The 19824-nt window shown below is 45.0% G+C and overlaps 1 protein-coding gene across 1 annotated transcript in view; it reads right to left on the reverse strand.

Moving 5' to 3' along the window:
• The window catches only part of cacna1ha (calcium channel, voltage-dependent, T type, alpha 1H subunit a), a 44449-nt gene that overhangs the window by 6238 nt on the left and 18387 nt on the right, over positions 1-19824 (reverse strand). Inside the window, exons 11-34 of the mRNA XM_062408112.1 lie at positions 18501-18652; positions 17759-17944; positions 17532-17649; positions 16357-16512; positions 15182-15269; positions 14814-15088; positions 14039-14398; positions 11793-11896; positions 11359-11482; positions 10873-10941; positions 10604-10755; positions 10369-10495; positions 9591-9716; positions 9411-9500; positions 8649-8841; positions 6260-6411; positions 5637-5746; positions 5300-5433; positions 4965-5035; positions 3953-4031; positions 1914-2035; positions 1325-1483; positions 1088-1228; positions 745-913 (exon numbers count right to left, since the gene is read on the reverse strand). Coding sequence (XP_062264096.1) covers positions 745-913; positions 1088-1228; positions 1325-1483; positions 1914-2035; positions 3953-4031; positions 4965-5035; positions 5300-5433; positions 5637-5746; positions 6260-6411; positions 8649-8841; positions 9411-9500; positions 9591-9716; positions 10369-10495; positions 10604-10755; positions 10873-10941; positions 11359-11482; positions 11793-11896; positions 14039-14398; positions 14814-15088; positions 15182-15269; positions 16357-16512; positions 17532-17649; positions 17759-17944; positions 18501-18652 — 3457 coding nt within the window. The remainder of the gene's footprint in view (positions 1-744; positions 914-1087; positions 1229-1324; positions 1484-1913; positions 2036-3952; positions 4032-4964; positions 5036-5299; positions 5434-5636; positions 5747-6259; positions 6412-8648; positions 8842-9410; positions 9501-9590; positions 9717-10368; positions 10496-10603; positions 10756-10872; positions 10942-11358; positions 11483-11792; positions 11897-14038; positions 14399-14813; positions 15089-15181; positions 15270-16356; positions 16513-17531; positions 17650-17758; positions 17945-18500; positions 18653-19824) is intronic.

The following is a 19824-nucleotide window of genomic DNA, read 5'->3' on the forward strand; positions in this document are numbered from 1 at the left end:
AATAAAGGTAAAAGCTGTGCAGCAACGTCAGAGTTAGAGCTCGGACAAGTTCTCTTTTCTTCAAGTCCAAGCTGAAAAGCCACTTTGTTACACGTCGATTTGCTTTGAAGCTTAAAACGCAACTCTCTGGATTTTAATTTTAGTCACAAATACAAAAGGTTTTTCATGTTTGTGACTCTGCAGCTTGGTCCTGAAGTGAAGCATCGTTCTAGCTGAAGATGCATTCACAGAGCAGATGAGCCTGTGCAGCAGCGAGTACCTTGGGACAGAGCTGTGTCTGTCCAGAGCCTGGCCTCAACATGCCATTAGAACCTGACTGCAGATACAGGGAAACAGTGCTCGTCAGCGCTAAGGAGACTCGGCTACAGTTTGTTCTGCTGCTACTGTGACTGCTCACACACACACACACACACACGTACACACAAGCTCAGACTGGAGGAGGAAATACTAATGTGATGGGACACAACTGGGAGTTCTGTTTTCCAGGTGAATGTAAATCATGTGTGTGTGTGTGTAGTCGTGAACAACCACAAGAGGGAGACCTGGGGGAGGTTGGAGCACATTGTGTGTTTTCTATTTTTTATTATATCACAATTTGCAGTATTCTGCATCATGTGACTAAAGCAAAAGCATTAAAATAAAATCTGTTATGGTGCTGTAAACATGCTTGTATCACAGAACAGTAGAATAATGTCAGTGGCTGTTTAACACAAAGCTGAGACAGCACAACAACTAATGAGGCACCTGAATGCTGGTGCTGGGGACTGAGATCCACCTCCTCCAAAGGATAGGGGGCGCTGGCGGGCCGCACGGGCCGGAACATGTAGCTGTCGTTGGGCAGGGAGTGCATCCTGGATACAGACATCTTCCTTGACGACAGCAGGCCTGGGTCTTCACACTGGACTTCTTCCTCCTGCAGGGGGCGACAGAGACCACACAGTGAGTTACACTGCCAACACTGATAAATTACATAATTCAGAAACATGTACCTTGAGTTGTCAAAACTACTTTCTCCCCTGAACAACCTAATTTACGTTTTCTGTGCACATCCCCGACTGACCAATGAGGAAGCAGATGTCCCTCCTACCTGTCCAGGTGACTGAGGACACGGCCCAACGTAGGCTCCTTCCACCGAGCTGCCGTGGGATGTTGTGCTTTGCTTGCGTTGCCTCTCCATCGCCATTTCCAGGGCGATCTCTGCGTCCATCTCTGCATCCTCTTTAGCCTCCTGCAGGAATTCACACGCACGTTCACTTAGCGACTGCGTTTCACCGTGATCGATAATGTGCATCTCAGGGTTCACACGGTATTTCTTTAACTGTACCTTGTTGCTTTCCTCGAGATGCTTCATCAAGACAGCCACCACCACGTTGACCAGGACGAACTGGGCCATGAGCACGAAGGTGACAAAGTAAATGGGAGAGACCAAGGGCAGGTAGGGGAGACAGAACTTGTCACTTTTATGACACTCCCTTAGTGTGTCCTGCAGAGGGACAGAGAATCGGGGACGAAGAGGGACAGAGAATCAGAAAGAGAGACGGACAGAAGGCAGAGCAGCTGATAGGCTGAAGTCTTAAGGAGAACATCTACTCCTGCTCATTTGTACAAACTTTTCTCTTTGCTGAACACAAATGTTCTTAAAAGTACATTGAGTTATGTCCTTGTTATTTTTTTGTCAAAAAGGCCATTTTATATTTATGTATATTCGAGTAAGTTATGTATTTTATAACTCATATCAAGTTCTAATAACACAGAAATGAAAGTGTTGACATTGCTCGACTCTGAGCTAATTTATTCTTCTATAATTGGTTTTGGAGGTCATGGCTCTCGCTGTGGCAGTGAGATAATCTAGTAATCATTTCAGAGTGTGTGTGTGTGTGTGTGTGTGTGTGTCTCTGTGTGTTTGTTCATACTTTCATAATCCCATTCCAGTTGTCTCCAGTGGACACACGGAACAGTGTGAGGAAGGCCATCCCGAAATTTTCAAAAGTTGCGTGACGACTCAGGCCCTCGCACGGGTTCTCGTCGCTGCATTCTGATCAAAACACAAACACACACGTACGTTACTTTCTGCATTGAGGACAAAACAACAACAAAAGGGTCAGTGTCTCGTTTCAGAAAGTGAATTCAGCGTGTACTGAAACACACGAGCGGCTGGACAGTGTGTCCATGTGGACATGACACAGGAGAGCAGACAGCTGTCTTCAGGTCCAGTTGGACGGAGAGGACTCATGGAGTCTCTTTTCAGAATCAGAACCTTCAGCAGGCGTCGTTTTCTTTTGTAAGAGGAAGTGAAAGACAAGGACCTGGAGTAATACGTCCGCCCCTTGTGTTTTATTCTAAGTATCGTTCACCAGGAGAAAAAACAAACGAAAGTTTCTTTCAAAGTTACTACGTGGTATAAAATAAAACCAGGGTGATGAAGTATTTGATTGTAAAACTAAAACTTTACGCGTGTGATGAAGTATTGGATTGTAAATCTATAAAATGTTTTTGGAATCAGGAGTTTCCTGGTCCAGCAGCTACGGGACGTGGTGAACAGTGACTTGATTCATATTCAGATTCAAATTGAAACTTTTTCTTTCCTATCTCCTCCTGCTTATGACCTTCTCCTATCTGCTCGGCCTTCTGCAGACATCAGAGGCAAAGAGCTAATACTCCCAGAGTGCCGACAGACAGCTTCACTCATGTCTTAGGTTTCCCAAAGGACGTTCAGATGTCACACTGTCTTCCCCTGAGGACAGAATAATGTCACGGGCCAATTAAACCGCTGTGGGTGGTAGAAGGACATTAACTCCCACCAAGAACTTTAACGATTTAAGGTGTTTTAACTCTACAGCTGCTTTCCCTCACATTCTTTCTGTCGTCCTACAAATAATCCTGGACATCATCCCTCTGCTGGAACGAGTGAAGTCTCTTTCTTGGGAAAGAAACAACATGTTTTGAATGTTTAATGTACAATTTTAAAGGTGATCATCAGTGTGAGATCCCAGAAACCTTAAAAAAGTCTAAAATGAAGTGAGGAGCACGGAAGAAAGCTGCTTTTATACATGCACGGAACTCCGGACATTTAATGTTCCCCTCCAGCCTCCTGGTGAAATGTCCTGGAAATGACGGAGTGAGAGGATGAGTCGAAGATGTTTCTACCACAAGACGGATATAAAACTGGAAGAATACACAAACAACGTTCACGTAGAAGACGCCGATAGAGATGTCAGCTTGGATAGACAATGAGATTCTTTTGGTGATATGGAGCGACCCCAGTGTCGATAGACTTTACCCTCTACCCAGGCTCCACAGAGTTTCCTGGGGCAGCAATTGGTTTAAGTCCTGGATGTAACTGGGAATGTAGAGTAACGTTTTCTGGTCTTTCAACAAGCTGTTCTATAATAATCTCCCCCAAACGTCTCCACAGGGATCAATAAAGTGCATGCTATCTTTTTTTAAGGCCTGGAGCAAAGTACAGTTCACTTCCTCTTGCTTCTTCTTGAGTGTCAAACCAGCATTTAAAGTGAAGAGAGGGAGAACGGCCCATCACACCGCTTTCACAAGAGCAAAATGAAATCAAAGCACAAAATGGGACTGGGATTTGTTTTTTCATGAAACTGGAGACCAGACATCCCAGAACAAAATCATTCTGGAAACTTCTTCAGATGCATTTCGCTTAATCCTGCTCCCTGACACATTGTCGCGCTCTCAGAGAAAATGAGTTCGATAGATCGAGCCCATCTCCAGGAAGAGATATGTAAATAAATGTGATCTCTAATGGGAGCATGGTGGAGAGAGAGAGAGAGAGAGAGAGAGAGAGAGAGAGAGAGAGAGGGAGAGGGAAGGGGAAGGGGAAGGGAGTGTTGCTGTAAGTCGTGACTGTGGTTTGGATTCAAAAACATGCCTGTGTGTGTGTGTGTATGTAGTGTGTGTGTGTGTGTGTGTGTGTTTGTGTGAGACTGACTCAGTCTGCCAAAGAGCTCCACTCCCAGCGCAGCGTAGATGAAGAAGAGCAGCATGAAGAGGAGGCCGAGGTTTCCCACCTGGAAGCAAAATTCACGTCAGATCCCTGAACACAACAAACACTGCAGAGTAAACACAGCTCGTTTAAAGCTGCAGGGGAAAAGAAGAAGTTTTATTTTACTGCTTTTATAATAATTTGACACAAATGGAACAAAAAGATGCTTTGTTCTCCGGACAACTAGATAAAATAACAAAATAAAACAGTCCCGAAGAAGCATTCTGGGTAAACCCTGTGAACTTTATGCACCTCCTGGAACAACCTCTGCAGCAGAGCATCATAAAATGCCCATTGTGTTTCCTTTCACCCAGTTCTTTGAAACCTGTGCTTATGCTCTCTGTGCACTTGACATTTAACAAAGAGCAGAACAATGGGGCCTGTCACTGCTTGTGCAACTAAAATCTTTGGTGCAGCTGCTCTGTTCTGCAGAAGAGGCCGAGACCTACGACACTGAACAGCATCCTTACTTTGAGCTGCATTTCTAGTAGGAAAAGTGCAAATAAAGTTTATTATTATTATTATTATCCATGGATGCACCAAAAGAAGAGTGTGGACTGGACAGAGAGAACATTGAGAAACATCAGGGGAATCTGCGGCTTTAAAGAGAAGAAACTTCTCAATAATGGATCCAGATTCCTTCTGAACTTTGGGGATTGCCACAAATTGTGTTCAATGTGATGTGTCTGGCATTTGTTAGTGTATCATGCATTTTGAATGAAACATCTAATGGAGGAGTCCACAGTTCAGCTCAGGAGAGGAAAGGAGAGAAATGTACAAAAAAATGAAAAAAATACATTTTAGGGTCAGGGTAGATATTTGAGAGAAACCTTCACCCTGATCCTGGATTCACACACGCACACACACACACACACACACACAGATACACACACACACACACACACACAGATAACACCAATTAAAAACCAACATATGGATAAAAAGAGTCTGGGTTTACCTGTGGCAGCGCTTGCATGACCGTGTCCAGCAGAGCTCTCATCCCTTTGGCCATTTTCAGAAGTTTCAGCACTGCAGAGACACAGGGGAGGTTTCAGTGGCACCGCACAACACAACTGCATCTCTGCACCCACAGCAGGGATTTGTGTTTATTTCTATAAGCCAGGAGGCACTGGTGAACATTTAATGCTGAACTTGCGATAAAAAAGTGCATCACAAAATCTACATTCATGGTGTTTGTTGTGATGACTGACACATCAACACACTGTCTATGTTGTGATTGTGTAGCTGATAAACGTGTGTGTGTGTGTGTGTGTGTGTGTGTGAGTGGTCTACCTCTTGCTATCCTGAGCACTCTCATGATTCTGATGATCGTCGGGTTAATGGGCAGCGCTGCGTTCATTTTCAGCTCCTCCAGGGTGATGCCCATGATGGACAACGCCACGATAGCTATATCCAGCTGATTCCACCTGAACAAACGCACAAACATTGCTCCACATAATAGTTGCCAACAGAACAAACCAAAAAAACAGTTTTAACGCAACTTGTTGTCTTTTTTCAGTCAACACATGTGACTGTAATCGAGCTCAAAGACATAAATGAGTATTTTTATATTTTACACAACATCATGTTATCCAATTTTGACGGAGCAGCCTCTGTGTGTGTGTGTTACCTGTCTTTGAAGAACCGGTGTATCCCAAACGCCACAAGTTTGAGCAGGGTCTCGATGACGAAGATGACCGTGAACACGTAGTTGCAGTACTTCAGGATATCCTCCAAATACTGAGCACACAAACACAACCAGATACACACACACACACACGTTCATTTCATTACACCCCAACAAGAAAACCTTGTTGTAACTCCTTTTAAAAAAATACGAGTTCTAAAATGAAATTAGTTAATCGTGTTTACTTTTGGAAGATTATTTTTTCGTGCTAAACTTCATTTAGAGTGAACTTAATTGAGACTATAGAAGAGCGACAGAGAAGCAATAAACACTGACTAATTATGATCGTGGAACTAATGCTTAAATCTATCATAATCACTAAAAGGAACAAACAGGGAGAATCTATGAGGCAGGATCATAAATCAGTGTTTCACCTGATGCTTTTAGCTTCACTCAGTTTTTCTTGACTGGCACCAAATCATAACAGAAGTTTTACTGCGGAGTTGTTGCATCTAATAATGAGTGTTTTCTTGATGCTGGGTCGATATAATCACATTTTTTCGAATCCAGAGCTGCAAACAAACGTGTGAAGGAATCACTTCCGTGCCCGCGCGTGCACACGTTACCTGCGGTTGATTGTAGTGCTCGATGCTCATGGTGAAGACGTTGATGCAGATGATGAAGGTGATGAAGAGGTCCAGGTAGTGGCTGGTACACAGTGTGTGGATGGACAGACGCACGGGGGAGTAGTCTGCGTAATAAGGCCTCTGCTTGGCCTCTGGAGCACACAAACACAAGGAGGGACACACAGGCAACAACCAGTTAAAACGCACAGAGCGAAACCAGAGCGTCGCTGGGAGGAGCTGCGACCTGAATGTTTAATATCACACATGTATCCAGTGGTGTGCAAAAAGAAACGAGGGGCAGGGAGGAGGGCGACCTCTGCTGACTCCATGCTCAGATTAACAACTGCTTTTCTTGCCTCCATTGAACTAGGATATTAATGATGTGTCTTTGGAGAACTGAGACACATGATTTGGCTTCAAGTCACATCAGAAGTACAGACTTTGAAGCTCCACGTACAAGTGCACTGACCTTAACTGACCTAACTCTAACCCCTGCCCCCCCCCCCCCCCCCCCTTTGGTACGCCTTGTTGTTGCCCCTTTTACATTTTAGCCCCCCGTCTCTTAGACATTCTGTGCACACCACTGCCTGTGTGGCATGGCATGTTCAAGGAGCAGAGGACATGAGAGTCACAGGCAAGGCTGTATAATATAAAGTCAAAAAATCCAATGGTTCGGTGCAGAGTGAAGCAAATAGTTTGAAAACTGCATGTACTAGATACCAGGCTTTACTGAGATTAACTAACATTTGCAGGTTTAAGTGATTCTCTCTTCTACCAGTCTGAAAGAAAAAAAGGGTCCCTGCTCTCACGCTTAATATCATATCATTATTCTGGCTCCAATTGAAATGTCAACAAAATGTCAGAATCCTCTGAGTTTTACAGGATCTCATGTCATTTCATTCTTGTCTAGCAGAGACCTTCTGCCATTAAAACATGTTTTTGTGCTTTTCACTGCCATTCAACATTAAACAGACTTTAATTGTAGGTGCAATCACAAGTAAAACACCTCAATTAAATGGTGCTTTAGCACGAGTGACTGTGTTTGTTATGTCTTGTTATGTTTTGACTGTGTCCTCACATGTCCATGATGATGGTTCTGGGTGTTTTTAATGTGAATACGTGCACGTCTATGTCACCGGCCCATGTGCTCACCATATCTCCTGCATGCTGACATGCCTGTCATGGAAAGTCAGTGGATGTTCAACAACACATTCTTTTCCCCAAAAAGGTGCAAATTAAGGAATTGAATGTTTCTTTAAATGTCATTTAAATTCCATTTTTCTCCACAGCTGAAATTCTTTTTCCGTCTGTGAAGTTGAACAACCACCGGAGTCACCCTCCTCTCCTGCAGCATCACTACAGGAAGTTAATCCCCACAGAGAAATCTCAATAGTCTAAAACTTTGTCATGATTATTATGTTTGGTTTGATAAAATGGCCAAATGCTGGAGTAAGGTTTTTTTCCTTTATTAGATCACATTACATTTCTGTGGTTTCTGTAGTTTGAGACCAGTGAGACGTGTGACTAACATGAGAAGATGAAAAGAGCGTCTTCCTGCTCACACCATTTAGTCTACTTCTGAAATTCAGGTGTAGATGGACCGAATTTAGTGTTTGGGCCAAACTGGGGGAGCCCTGATACTCAAGGCTGCCAGTTAAAAAGTTTGCCATATTTCCACAATATAGTCATATCAAAATACTGTGAGCATTTCTTTTGCTTTCTTTTGTGTTTCCGATGTTAGCATGTGCCTTTATCCGATCAACCTAACATCCTCTAACAGCTCAGTATCCCAGATGTTTTGCAGATACAGCAGCAGAAGCGTCTGCTATGTTTCTGAGTCTGCCAGTCAAAGCGTAGGAACAGGAATCGTCCCACTTGTATCTTGAGACACCTCAGGATTCGGGGTTGCACATGCACTCGTGGGGAGGGGAGGGAGGGAGGGAGGGAGGGAGGGGAAATCGGAAACATTTTGCGAGCCAAATTCCCGGAGGAGGAAGAGCGGTAATGAAAGATTTACAACAATAAATATAATTCTTTCACTTATAAAAACATTAATACTGGTGGGACAGCTCTACTGATTGATGGAGAGAGCGTGTAGTTCCTTAAGTCAGGTTAATATGAATATGTAGAGGTTGCTTAGAATGGTCCATGCAGTGTTAGGGGAGGGTGAGGGTGAGGGGAGGGGGGGGTGCAGTCACATGCATCAGACTGGCGCAGCCCACGCACTCTGCCAGCGATCTGTCGCTGTCTGCGTGAGCCCGTCAGTCTCTCAACCAGATAGAGCTCCTTGCTTTTCTCTCTGTTCATTCCCGTTCTCTTTTGGTCAGGCTCTGAAAGCAGGCAGTGCTCAGAAAAATAGACTACCGACCAGCCCCTCCATTCTCCTTACTCCTGCGCTTTTTCTCTATCATCTTCAGCCTCTTCTCCTCCCGCAGGCGGGTCTCCTCCTCCTCCTGGTCCTGCCGGCACTTGTGGAAGTTCTCCACCACGACGCCGACGAACATGTTGAGGACGAAGAAGCTGACGATGAGCAGGAAGGAGATGAAGTAGAGCAGCATCCAGGGGTTGTGGTTTCTCACAGGCTGAGGAGAGGGAGAGGAAGAAGAGGAGGAAAAGAGGGGAGGAGTGGAGAGACAATTCAGTTTTTTGAAATCACTATTAAATGTTTAGTAAGGACACAAAGAGGGAGATGTGAATTCTGTACAAGTCCCCTCCTGTTAAAAGCTTTTAAAAAAGAGTTTACAATCATCATGTCGCAGCAGCTCAACACATGAAGATTTATATAATTCTTTTCATTCTTTGGGTTCTTGTCACTCAGTCAACGTTTCTGCAAACATGAAACACATTTCAGGCAATTACACCGGAGACAGTCGTGGATCTGAGGACATCAATTGAAGCTTTGAAGTGTGTGCTATTAATTCCTCTTCGGAGCCTCACTTTAATTTGGTATTATTGCAGCACAGCAATTGAATTCGCCTTTAGTCTATTCATTTAATTGTTCACTCCCACTCGGTCTCTTTTTCACGCTGTACTTTGAAGTGGATTTGCGTTAATGCTAATACCCGGGGTTAGGGTATTTATTATAGTTGGTTCTTCACAGATATTTGGCTGTTTTCGCGAAACATGCCGAGCGACTTCCTCACATCATTACCTGTTGGTCCACACCCACCGCATCCAGCCCGTCATACATGATGTTGACCCAGCCGTCCTTACACGACAGAACAAACAACGACATCAGGGCCTGGAGGGGAAAGAGAGAAGACATCGATTCCAGTTGGTCAATCATTTATCCAAAATGTGGGCGTGAGCGGGTGAGTGTGCTAATCTGTACCTGGATCAGGTTGTCAAAGTTGTACTTCCTTCGTATCCAGCGTAAATTCGGCGGCACACAGTCCGACTTGTTGGTGACGTTCTTTGTGTCCAGACCTTCGCAGATGTAGAACTTCCCCTTGAACAGCTTGAGCGCAACAGGAGAGAGAGAGAGAGAGAGAGAGAGAGAGAGAGAGAGAAAGAGAGAGAGAGAGAGAGAGAGAGAGAGAGAGAGAGAGAGAGAGAGAGAGAGAGAGACAGTGAGAGAGGTCTGCTTGGCTGCCGTTTACACATTATCTCACCAGCGCTCGCGGCTTTTGAAACATCCCGCTATTAATGTCAGGAAATAAAAGAAGGTTTCACAGAGCTCGTTCTTCTCGGTGGCGTTTTCCTGAGTGCTCAGCTGAAACACTGGCCTGGGGGTCATGTTGCCCTTTTGCACACTTAACCCGACTGTCATTCTTTCACAACTCGCACTCTTTAGGGACAAAAGGATCATTCTCCGTTGGATATTCAGGACACTTCCAACCCTGCCTCAAGCCACTTTCACATATGGAGCTGATCAACAGGACTGACATTCAAGGCTGCTGCACACTGGAGGATAATCAGGGCGATTTTAGACCCAATTTGCTGCTTCAGAAAATCCCTGCTGGGTTCCCGACTGGAGGTCAGTCGATTCAGTGTTTACAAAAGAATCTTAATAGTTCCAATTGAGTCGGATCCCCCCCGGATCTTGAATCAAACATCTTTGATATTTCAAATAATCGGGCTTCGAAAGAAACTGTGTGTGTGCAAACTACCTGAACCCCCAAGATGCCGAAGACAATGAAGAAGGCGCAGCAGATGAGGACAATGTTCCCGATGGGTCTGAGAGAGGTGATGAGAGTCTCCACTACCAGCTTCAGTCCCGGGGCTCGACTGATTACCCTGCAACACAAATGGAGACATACGATAGATTCAGTTAAAGGACAGGGAAATGAAATAGGGTAAGATGTCTAGAGTTTACAACAAAACACCTACAAACTCAGTATTTACCTGAGTGGACGTAGAGTTCGCAGCAGACGTAGAACTCGGAGGATGCCCAGGATTTTGTTTCCACCATTGAAGGCCACAGAGACCAGAATGTCGACCAGAGACACAAACACCAACAAACCGTCCAGAACATTCCAGAAGCCCAGAGCTACAACCTGGGGTGAAAGCCCAAAACACTGAGGACAAACTGAAACCATGATGGAATCATGCATACATGACAGCACTCAAAGGTAAATTAATAACCTAGAAATCTACACCTTTCGTTGAGTTACCTTTACGGCCATTTCAGCCAAGAAGATCACAGTGAAGACGTAGTTGGACACGCTCAGAAAGACTCGCTCCTGAAGAAGGAAAGAAGTTAAAAAGGTAATTCATGTGAAAAGTCTGAAGCACGATCATAAATCAAGGTTCACATCTTTGTTACAGTAGTACAACTATTGTGTGACACACTTTGTGTAAGTCCTGTCGTCCTCATCTACACTGTCGACCTATACCTGACATCGATTGGTTTGTAGATTGGTTTATTTCTGTGTCCACGTCGAGTCTATGACAATAGATCAGCTCCAAAAGCCTCAGTCAGTTTAATACAGGGAGGCTTTTATTTACTGACCTGATTTACCAGTTAAATTAACAAAGTATTATCATGAACCATTGATCCATTCAATAGCTGCTGTAGGAATAAACACCTTGTAATTGTGTGTGTGTGTGTGTGTGTGTGTGTGTGTGTATGTGTGTGTGTGTGTGTGTGTGTTTCTCACCGTGCTACCCATGTCTATTGCAGGTCTTTCCAGAGCAATGGTGATGCAGTTGAGGAAGATGAAAACCAGAACCACATGGTCGAATATTTTGTGAGAGATCACACTTTGGCACCAAACACGCAATCTATAAACAGACACACACACACACACACACACACACACACAGATGCAATGAGTCATCTATAATATGTCCATGGTCGGATTAAAGCTATTGACCAAGAGATAATCAGTGAGAAGAGGGTAAACAATATATAAATAAGAAAAGGGAGCCAAGGTAATCAAATAAAGGAACCACAGATCCTGGTCATACATGGTAATAACATGTGGTTTGAATGAGTACATCAGATCACACCTGGAATTAGACGGTGTCTCCACATGCATCGTATTGTGTTGTGTAGAGAGGGTGTGTGCGTGTGCATGTGCGAGAGACTCACAGGCTCTCTGGAGAGAACAGGTAGAGCGCCCAGTCCTCGTGCTCTTTGCACCAGCGGGGCTTCATGTCAACGAGCTTCTTCTTGATCCAGAAGTACAGAGAGCTCTGCAGGGGGGGGGAGATCCACACGTCAACCACAGCGACAAACATGTTATTATCATTTTATTCTAAGGACAGAAAACGATTGCTTTCAATACAATCAACACAATAGCGACCGTCAACATCCTCAATACTACTGTCATCATCTTCTTCTGGTAAAAAAAAGGATGCTTGATTCGAAATCCAGATGTTTTGTGACTTAACGGTCTATAACAATTACATTTGATACAATCCACAATCCCCATCAACAATTTAATTTGTGATTTGTGGTATAAACAGATGAAAGCGTAGGTCCACAGCTTCCAATAAAAAACTGCCCAAAATCAAGCTTCCCTAAGACACTACTTATTTGGCAGGCTGCCGCTGTGTGTGTATGTGTGTATTTGTGTGTGTGTGTGTGTGTGTGTGTGTGTGGTTGAGGGGAAATTGCTTCTCGGATATCGTTGGAGCTGAAATCCATATTCCTTGACACAGACACACACTGAGAACCACGTGCATTAATATACACACGTCTCATCTGGCATGCCGTACATACACACACACACAAGAACACACACACACAAAAACACACAGATGCATACTCTTGCACTCACACATCAACACACACACACCCACACACACACACACACACACACACACACTGGCAGGGTTTGTGTATTAAGCCTTTCATATTCAATGTGCCCAGGGAGCGCCCTTTTGTTTCAGTGGATTTCATGACTTCATAACACAATTTGGAGCCAATAAAACCATCAACACTGTCACAACAGAGGTCAGCCGAAACCACCAGGGGGAGTGCGCCCTTCTCCGGTTTCTTAACACACACGCACATACGCACAACCACAAGTGACTGTACGTACACATGCTTGTGTTTCGCTACCACAGAGAAAACAATTACTGCTAAAGCCAATCAATTACAACGAGGCAATTAGTGTTCCCCACAGGCCTCGTGTGAGCACAGAACACACACGATAATGTGTCAGTGTAAGAGACACACACACAAGGTCCCAGGGAGACAAAGAGGAAGCGGGCGAGCGAGGATTGACGGAGAGCAAAACTGAAATAAAATGTGTCAACAGAGTCAGAGTCGGATTAAAAGATTAAGAATTTACATAAGAAAACAAAACCACTGAGGCTCAACTGTTCAGTGAAACTGTCAAAAAGTCATGAAGTCCAACTGTGAGAAGAGAGGACATCTGTCACATCTGTCCTGTTTGTCTTAAGCTGCATCATTTTCACCATGAAGACACAGAGACCGGTCTCATTCACTCATAACCTGCTTTATTAATGTCTGTGTGTTCAACGATTGTAATTATCATTCAAATAATCCCATGATCTAATCTCTTTGTACAGCACTTGTTTAAATGTGCTTTATAATGAGAGAGAACGTAGAGATGATTAGCACAGTTTCATAAGTTCCTGCTTGAGGCCTGTGGAGGTAATAAAAGAGAAAGTGGACATGTTTATGTGATTTTTGAGCAGTAAACTCAATGATGTCTTTGATGAAATAGATTAACGTTGGTTGGAAAATCACATTTTATTGCAAAAAAATCTTAATTTATGGCTTAAACGTGGCTCGTAACGCCACCCGGTGTTTCAAACTGTCCCTGCAGAGCTCGAGCTTGCATAGAATCATCTGTATGGAATTTGTCTACGTCATGACATTTATATATCGGAAAAGGTTAACACCCTCTAATCAAAGGTGGGCGGCCCCTCGCCACCAGGGACCGCCTGTGAGGACACATCATCTACCATTCAGAGACGTCCCCCCCCCCCTCCTCTCCTGTCCCTCGACTGTCTCTCACACACACACATCGTTCAAACCGCTGGTTGAGACACCTGCCTTCCTGCTTCAGCCACAGCTGTCTCAGCACCGCTGCCTGTGTCAGTGATTCAAACAGCTCGGGACGATCTGCCCGTTAGGAAGCTAATTGGTATATTGTCCGTGTGTGTGTGTTTGGGGAGAGAGAGAGTGTTATGGGGGGGCGTGTCTTCCCTCTGCCTCACATGACACTTGATCCAAAACTTGAAGGGGTGAAGTTACACTTGAATGTAACATGAGCCACAGAGGAAATAAAGGGCCACTGTGGACCTCACCATGAATTCATGATTTTAATGATTATGTTTTAGAGGCTACGTCTCAGAACTTACGTCATCGTCCAGATCCTCTTCGGGCGAGGAGTCGTCCTTGGCGCTGGAGTTCACGTTGGGGTCGTAAGTCAGGGTCCTGCCGTTGCAGTCCCCGTACTCCGCTATGATGGAAGGCAGGAGAGTAGACGCCTGCAGCAGCTCCAAGGAGCCCGGCCGGAATCGGTTGTTTACCCCGGCCTCCCCCTTGCCTTCGCAGCCATCTTCCTCCTCTCCTCCCTCACCGGATAGAAGGCTCTCCCTCTCTCCGCTGGTGTCTCGCCTCTTGAGGCTCGGCGCCCTTCCCAGGCTGTTCCAGCTGGAGCGCCGGCTTCCCCAGGAGCGGGGCGGGAGAGGGGAGCGGCGTCCGGGACTTGAGAGGCTCTGGAGGGACGGGAAACAGGGATGAGCACAGCATGGGGCCATGGCAATGTGTGTTAGAGTGGTCCCAAGATGGCTACCAGGCTGTTTCTGAGTATCACACGTCTTTTGAATAGCTTTTTGACAATACATATTTTGAGTGCAGCTTCAATGTGAGTTTCTAGATTCTCCTTCATGGTAGTGGCTAGATGATTGAAACCCTTGAGAAGGGGATGTGATGTTCACACTCTATACCTGGATTTTCTGTGAGCAGCTACTGAATTGAAGTACTGTGATAGTTTTTTAGATACTTTTCCTCAAGAGATGTGGGGCATAACCAGCTGTATATATTATATTTTTTATAATGCAAGTTGAACCAATTAATATCAAAAACATATTGTTCAAGCAATGAACTGATTCAGTGTTTGATTAAGCTCACCAGAGAATGCTGGTCATAGGCCAATGGGTCAATTGAGGTGGCGCTCCCACGGCGGGATTCTGAGTGACCAGCTCCCGTCTCCGAGAGCCCCAGTCCCACCTCGCCGTGTCGAGGCGTCCCCACGAGCTCGTCCCCGAGGATGGATTCTGGTCCCAGGGAGCTCTTCGGGGTGGGCATGGGTGTGGCTGCCGTTCGCATTATTATAGGAGGAGCCATGGAGCCGCGAGGGTCCACATGACCGTTAGCTGTCATCATCAGGGAGTACATCTTCAGTTCTGATCGGAGAAGAAGCCATTAAGTCATTGAAATCATCTTTTATACAAAAACAACACCAGATGAGCGTCTCGTGGATCTGTCACACAACCTACCGGTGTCTCTGAGCTGCTCCACCTTCTCGTCCTCCTCAAAGTTGTCCGATTTCTTCTCATCGTCTGAATCGGACCTGTTGGCGTCACCCTACAACACACACATACAGATTCAGGCAAATAGGCGTTTCTCTTCTGAGTTATTCATCGTGGAGATGATTACAAGTTGAGTTTTTAATCAAGGCCCGGAGATTTTCACGCTTGAAGGCGCAGCGCACCTGGGCCACACACGATAACAGGGCAGGATGAGGAAGAATTGATTATTTGAAATTGTCAGTGGGTGTGTTCTGGGCTGGTTATAATTTGCATCCTGTCCTCGTCTTTAAAAGCAGCGGTGCTTTGCATGATGTGACAGGTTGATTGGGGTTCAGACTCGCGACCCTCAGATGGCTCCGCTGGGAGTTAATTAACAGCAAGTCAGGGTCTGCATACGGCATGAGTACACACAGCTGAGGGACGCTGTTAGGAAACAGACACTGATCTTTACTCTGCTCTACTGGAATTATTGCTGTCATCAGTTTGACGTTTAAGAGAAAATCTCTTAAAGGGAAACAAATGAGCATCTGGGAAAAGTCACCAAGAATTTGAGAGCAACATATGCTGTGTTGACTTGATCCTAGTGGTGGAGGCATGGATTGATGGTATGATGGATTCTTGACATACATATTGAACTGCGCTACAGGATTTCCAGAGAGACTGAATGTGGAGATGGACGACAGGTCTCCACTTCCGCCAAATGGAGCCAAAATGTCCTGGGCACGAATGCTGTCGTCCAGTTTGCACAGCAGCGATCAGGGGAGAGCGTCAGCCTCAATGGTCAATCATGATGTTTCATTTACTTACTGGAAAAATGCTCAGGTCTCCTCGATTAACACGGAGGAGGCTAGATTTATGACCTGTACTGCAGCCAGACACCAGGTGGCGATTGAGAGGTTTTGGCTTCACTCATACTGGTAATATAAAAGTGATGTTTCATCAAAAGTGGTGATGAGGTTGTGTGATAAATGAAAATCCTGCATCTTAAACTGTGTTTGAAAAGGACAATGAATGGGTCTCTTTCCTTGTTTTTTGCATCCGGAGCCTTACAGCTGCACATGGAAAATGATCGAGTGTGTAAGTGTCAAAACAAATCAAATGACACGGAACTGAATATGCAGAAATCCACAACGCCACCTCACCTCGGCCTGGAAGCCCTCGACCAAGATGGCCACCAGCAAGTTGAAGAGCACGTAGTTGCCAAATGTCATGAGAGCGACAAAGTAGAGGGCCGCCCACGGAGAGGTAGAGGCCATGCCGTTATACAACACCACGTTCCAGTCCTCCTGGGTCAGAATCTGTCGAGTGAATGAAACAACATCGTGAGCGAGCGGCTGAGGGTCCGCAGGCGCAAAGACGTGTGTGGCAGGAGGTTAAAGGGAGGACAAGAAAGAGAGAGAATGGGAGACGGATGGAAAAGTAATGAAAGGAATGGAGCAGTGTCAGCCTTTACTGCACTTGTGGGATGTATATGCTTTATAAAGCCCACGACTGAGCCACCTTTATTGCCATCTGTGCACAATGCTTCAGACACAAGGGACTCGTATTCATTGACATGAAACTTGCACTGTATGTGTGTGTGTGTGTGTGTGTGTGTGTGTGTCGGTGCCTGAATCAACGTGTGTGATGGAAGAATCTAAAAGCAGGACGGTGTGCACGATGCAGCAGGAACTCTCGCTGCCCACTCATTACACTCACTGTGGCAGGAAGGCCATTCATTGTGGTCGAATGTGTGTATCTACATATACAGCTCCCCCCCAAAAAAAGATATAGGAAACAAATATCTATATTGTGAGCGCTACCCCCTCATATGACAGTGGAGTTAGAATAAAATGCCTCTTCAGCATCTTGAGTGAGACAGCCCACTGCGTTCTGCACTCGAACTTTCCGCTGACACGTCCAGTATAGAAAGGAGGACAATCTACTGTATGTGGAGCAATTGAACAATATCCCCACATGGGGAGAGCAAAAAAATAGTAGTGAAAGAGAAAAGAGGGGACGGGGGGGGTGTATGCATAAGCAGAATTTCTCATTGCACTGCAGTCGACTAATGAGCAGAACTTGGCAGTTCAGTTTGGCTCACACAAATACACACATTCGCGTAAACACACTCAGAGCTTGACATTTCTGAGTTGAGGTGGCAAAGGAAAACACACGGGGTCGGTGCTGGGATATAAATATAAGCGCAGCAAATATACTGAGCTCAGGACGTGATGCTCTGGCTGCCATTTTTCCACTTTTTTTTAGTTACAGCAGCATTTTCCAAACCAAATGGGAATACAGGGTCAATCTTTAAGTTACAGAGACAAGAACTTACCTGGAACACCGTGACAATGGCCCAAAGTAGAGAGTCAAAGTTCTTGCGGTCAGGGATTGTGTCGTCATCTTCCGTTTTGTGACTGAATTTGCAGCCGAACAGATGCATACCCAGGATACTGCAGGGAAGTGAGGACAACGCAGACATTACACGATATAAAAATCACAAATGTACATTTTCAAGATTCAAGCTGGGCTGTGGGGGGGTGACGTGCCGCTTGTGCACACCTGAATGTGAAGATGAAAAGCATCAGCAGCATGCAGAAGGTGGCCACGTTGTCCATGGTCTTCATCAGCACCACCAGTTGCCTCCTCAGGGCGGGCAGGAATCGAACCAGCTTCAGGACCCGCAGCAGACGAAACGTTCGCAGGACGGACAGCCCGCCGTCCGACTGGCCAATGATCTCCCACACGCTGAGAACCACAAAACAAGAAGATTGCAATTTGCACATCTGGTGGAAAACTGATAAAAACACGGTGAAATGTTGCGTTGTCTAAATCAAACTAATATTCAAACTAAGTTATATTCAATGGCAACATTACATCGCACATATTTCCACATTTTCTTTTGGAGGAAATGTGAAAATGTGTGTTCAGGCTACAGATTTACTCACTGGCAGTAAATATGTAATGTGTGGTGTCTCCCCTTCAGTCGCACATGTAACATATCAACACATTTAAAGCCCCCACTTGATCCATCATGTGACTGTGACAGTCATAGATACGGTAAAGATGGATTCTGCAGCAGTGAATCTGATGCTCGAGACTTAATGACTGACAGGCTACAGATGAAATATGAAGAGGGGTGTGGCCCTGAATCAGAGCTGTGGTGTAGTTTGTGAAATCGACGATGAGCCGACACACGGTTCGATCCAGAGTAGGAATCAGGAGTGATTGTAGTCGACCAGGTTTCAGAGAGGGAAGCATGTGAGTTAAAATGCAAAGATAAGTCTGGGTGGGTTAATATTACCTGATGATAACGATGATGCTATCGAAGATGTTGTACGGGTTCCTGATGTATCCGAACAAGCCAAACGCCAGCAGCATGAAGAACATCTCCAAGACGAACATACTGGTGAAGACGATGTTACTGATCTCCAACACATCAGTCAGCTGCTCGGGCTGGAGGGATGGAGGGATGGAGGGATGGAGGGATGGGGAGGAAGATAAGAGTAAGAGACGGACGAGAAAAAGAGGCAAGAAGAAAGAAATACAGAAAACAAGAAGAAATATACGAAAACGGGTCAATAAATATCTCCAACCTATTATCCAAGAACTGTAAAATCCCTTTTAGTCTCTGTGCTCTGAGCTGAGACCATATCAATCAAATGCAGAGCCGTAGTCAGGGCCAATCAATCAAATGGGAACAACGGCGCCCATCGATCACTTCTGACCCACTCCACTTACCTCACAGTACAGTCAGGGATTTAACTGAGACCCCCCCCACGGGAAAGCACGTGGCTCGAGTCTTTTATGGAAAACCCTGCAGTTTTGTGCTCTGCTAAATGCGTCATGGGGCCGCGACCCCTTCGGCTTGAGCTGAATCAGTGATATAAAGGGGATGCGGACTCAACACTTTACAATTATATCACATATCAACATCCATCCATGCAACCTGCACAGGCCTGAGGTTAGATATAGTGTTTCTGTCCCGCTCGAGTAAATCAAAGCAGTAAAATGGCTTTAAAGGTTCAGTAAAAATGTTCTTATTAACCTGATTATCTGTATCATGTGTATGTGTATTGGTATATTTCATATCGTCCTCCTGCACTCTCAGAAGAGTCCTTTGCTGACACTCTCTGTACTTATATGACATTCTCATTCCTCCCCCATACTTCATATTCCCATACTTCTTCATACAGCACAATGATTCCTTGGTATTAAGACCTAATGAATAATTATGATTCCCAGACGATTCCTCAGCTTTTCAATGCAATGATGGAAAGTTATTAACAAAATCTGGGGGATCAACAAGGCCCAAAGCCCATTTCATATCCAGGCCCATGGTGAATAAAAGCAGATGGATCATATTCTGTATTAATTAACACACTGCCGTGATTAATGTGAAATACAAAATCCCAGACATCCTGCTACGAGCACAGAGAGGTTTTTCTTTTGTGATTTAATTAAGTTGGAAAACTCTGGATTAGCTGGTTTTGTTAAATGGGATTGGCATCGCACCTTGATTGATTAATAACCTAACAGAGTTTTGGCTTGAAAATCTGCTGTGGCACTGGAAAAAGGAGGAATTTATATATAATAGGCCGGGAGGAACACACAGGGAGGAGTTCACC

The sequence above is a fragment of the Platichthys flesus genome, chromosome 16 (genome assembly GCF_949316205.1).
Source record: "Platichthys flesus chromosome 16, fPlaFle2.1, whole genome shotgun sequence".
NCBI lineage: Eukaryota > Metazoa > Chordata > Actinopteri > Pleuronectiformes > Pleuronectidae > Platichthys > Platichthys flesus.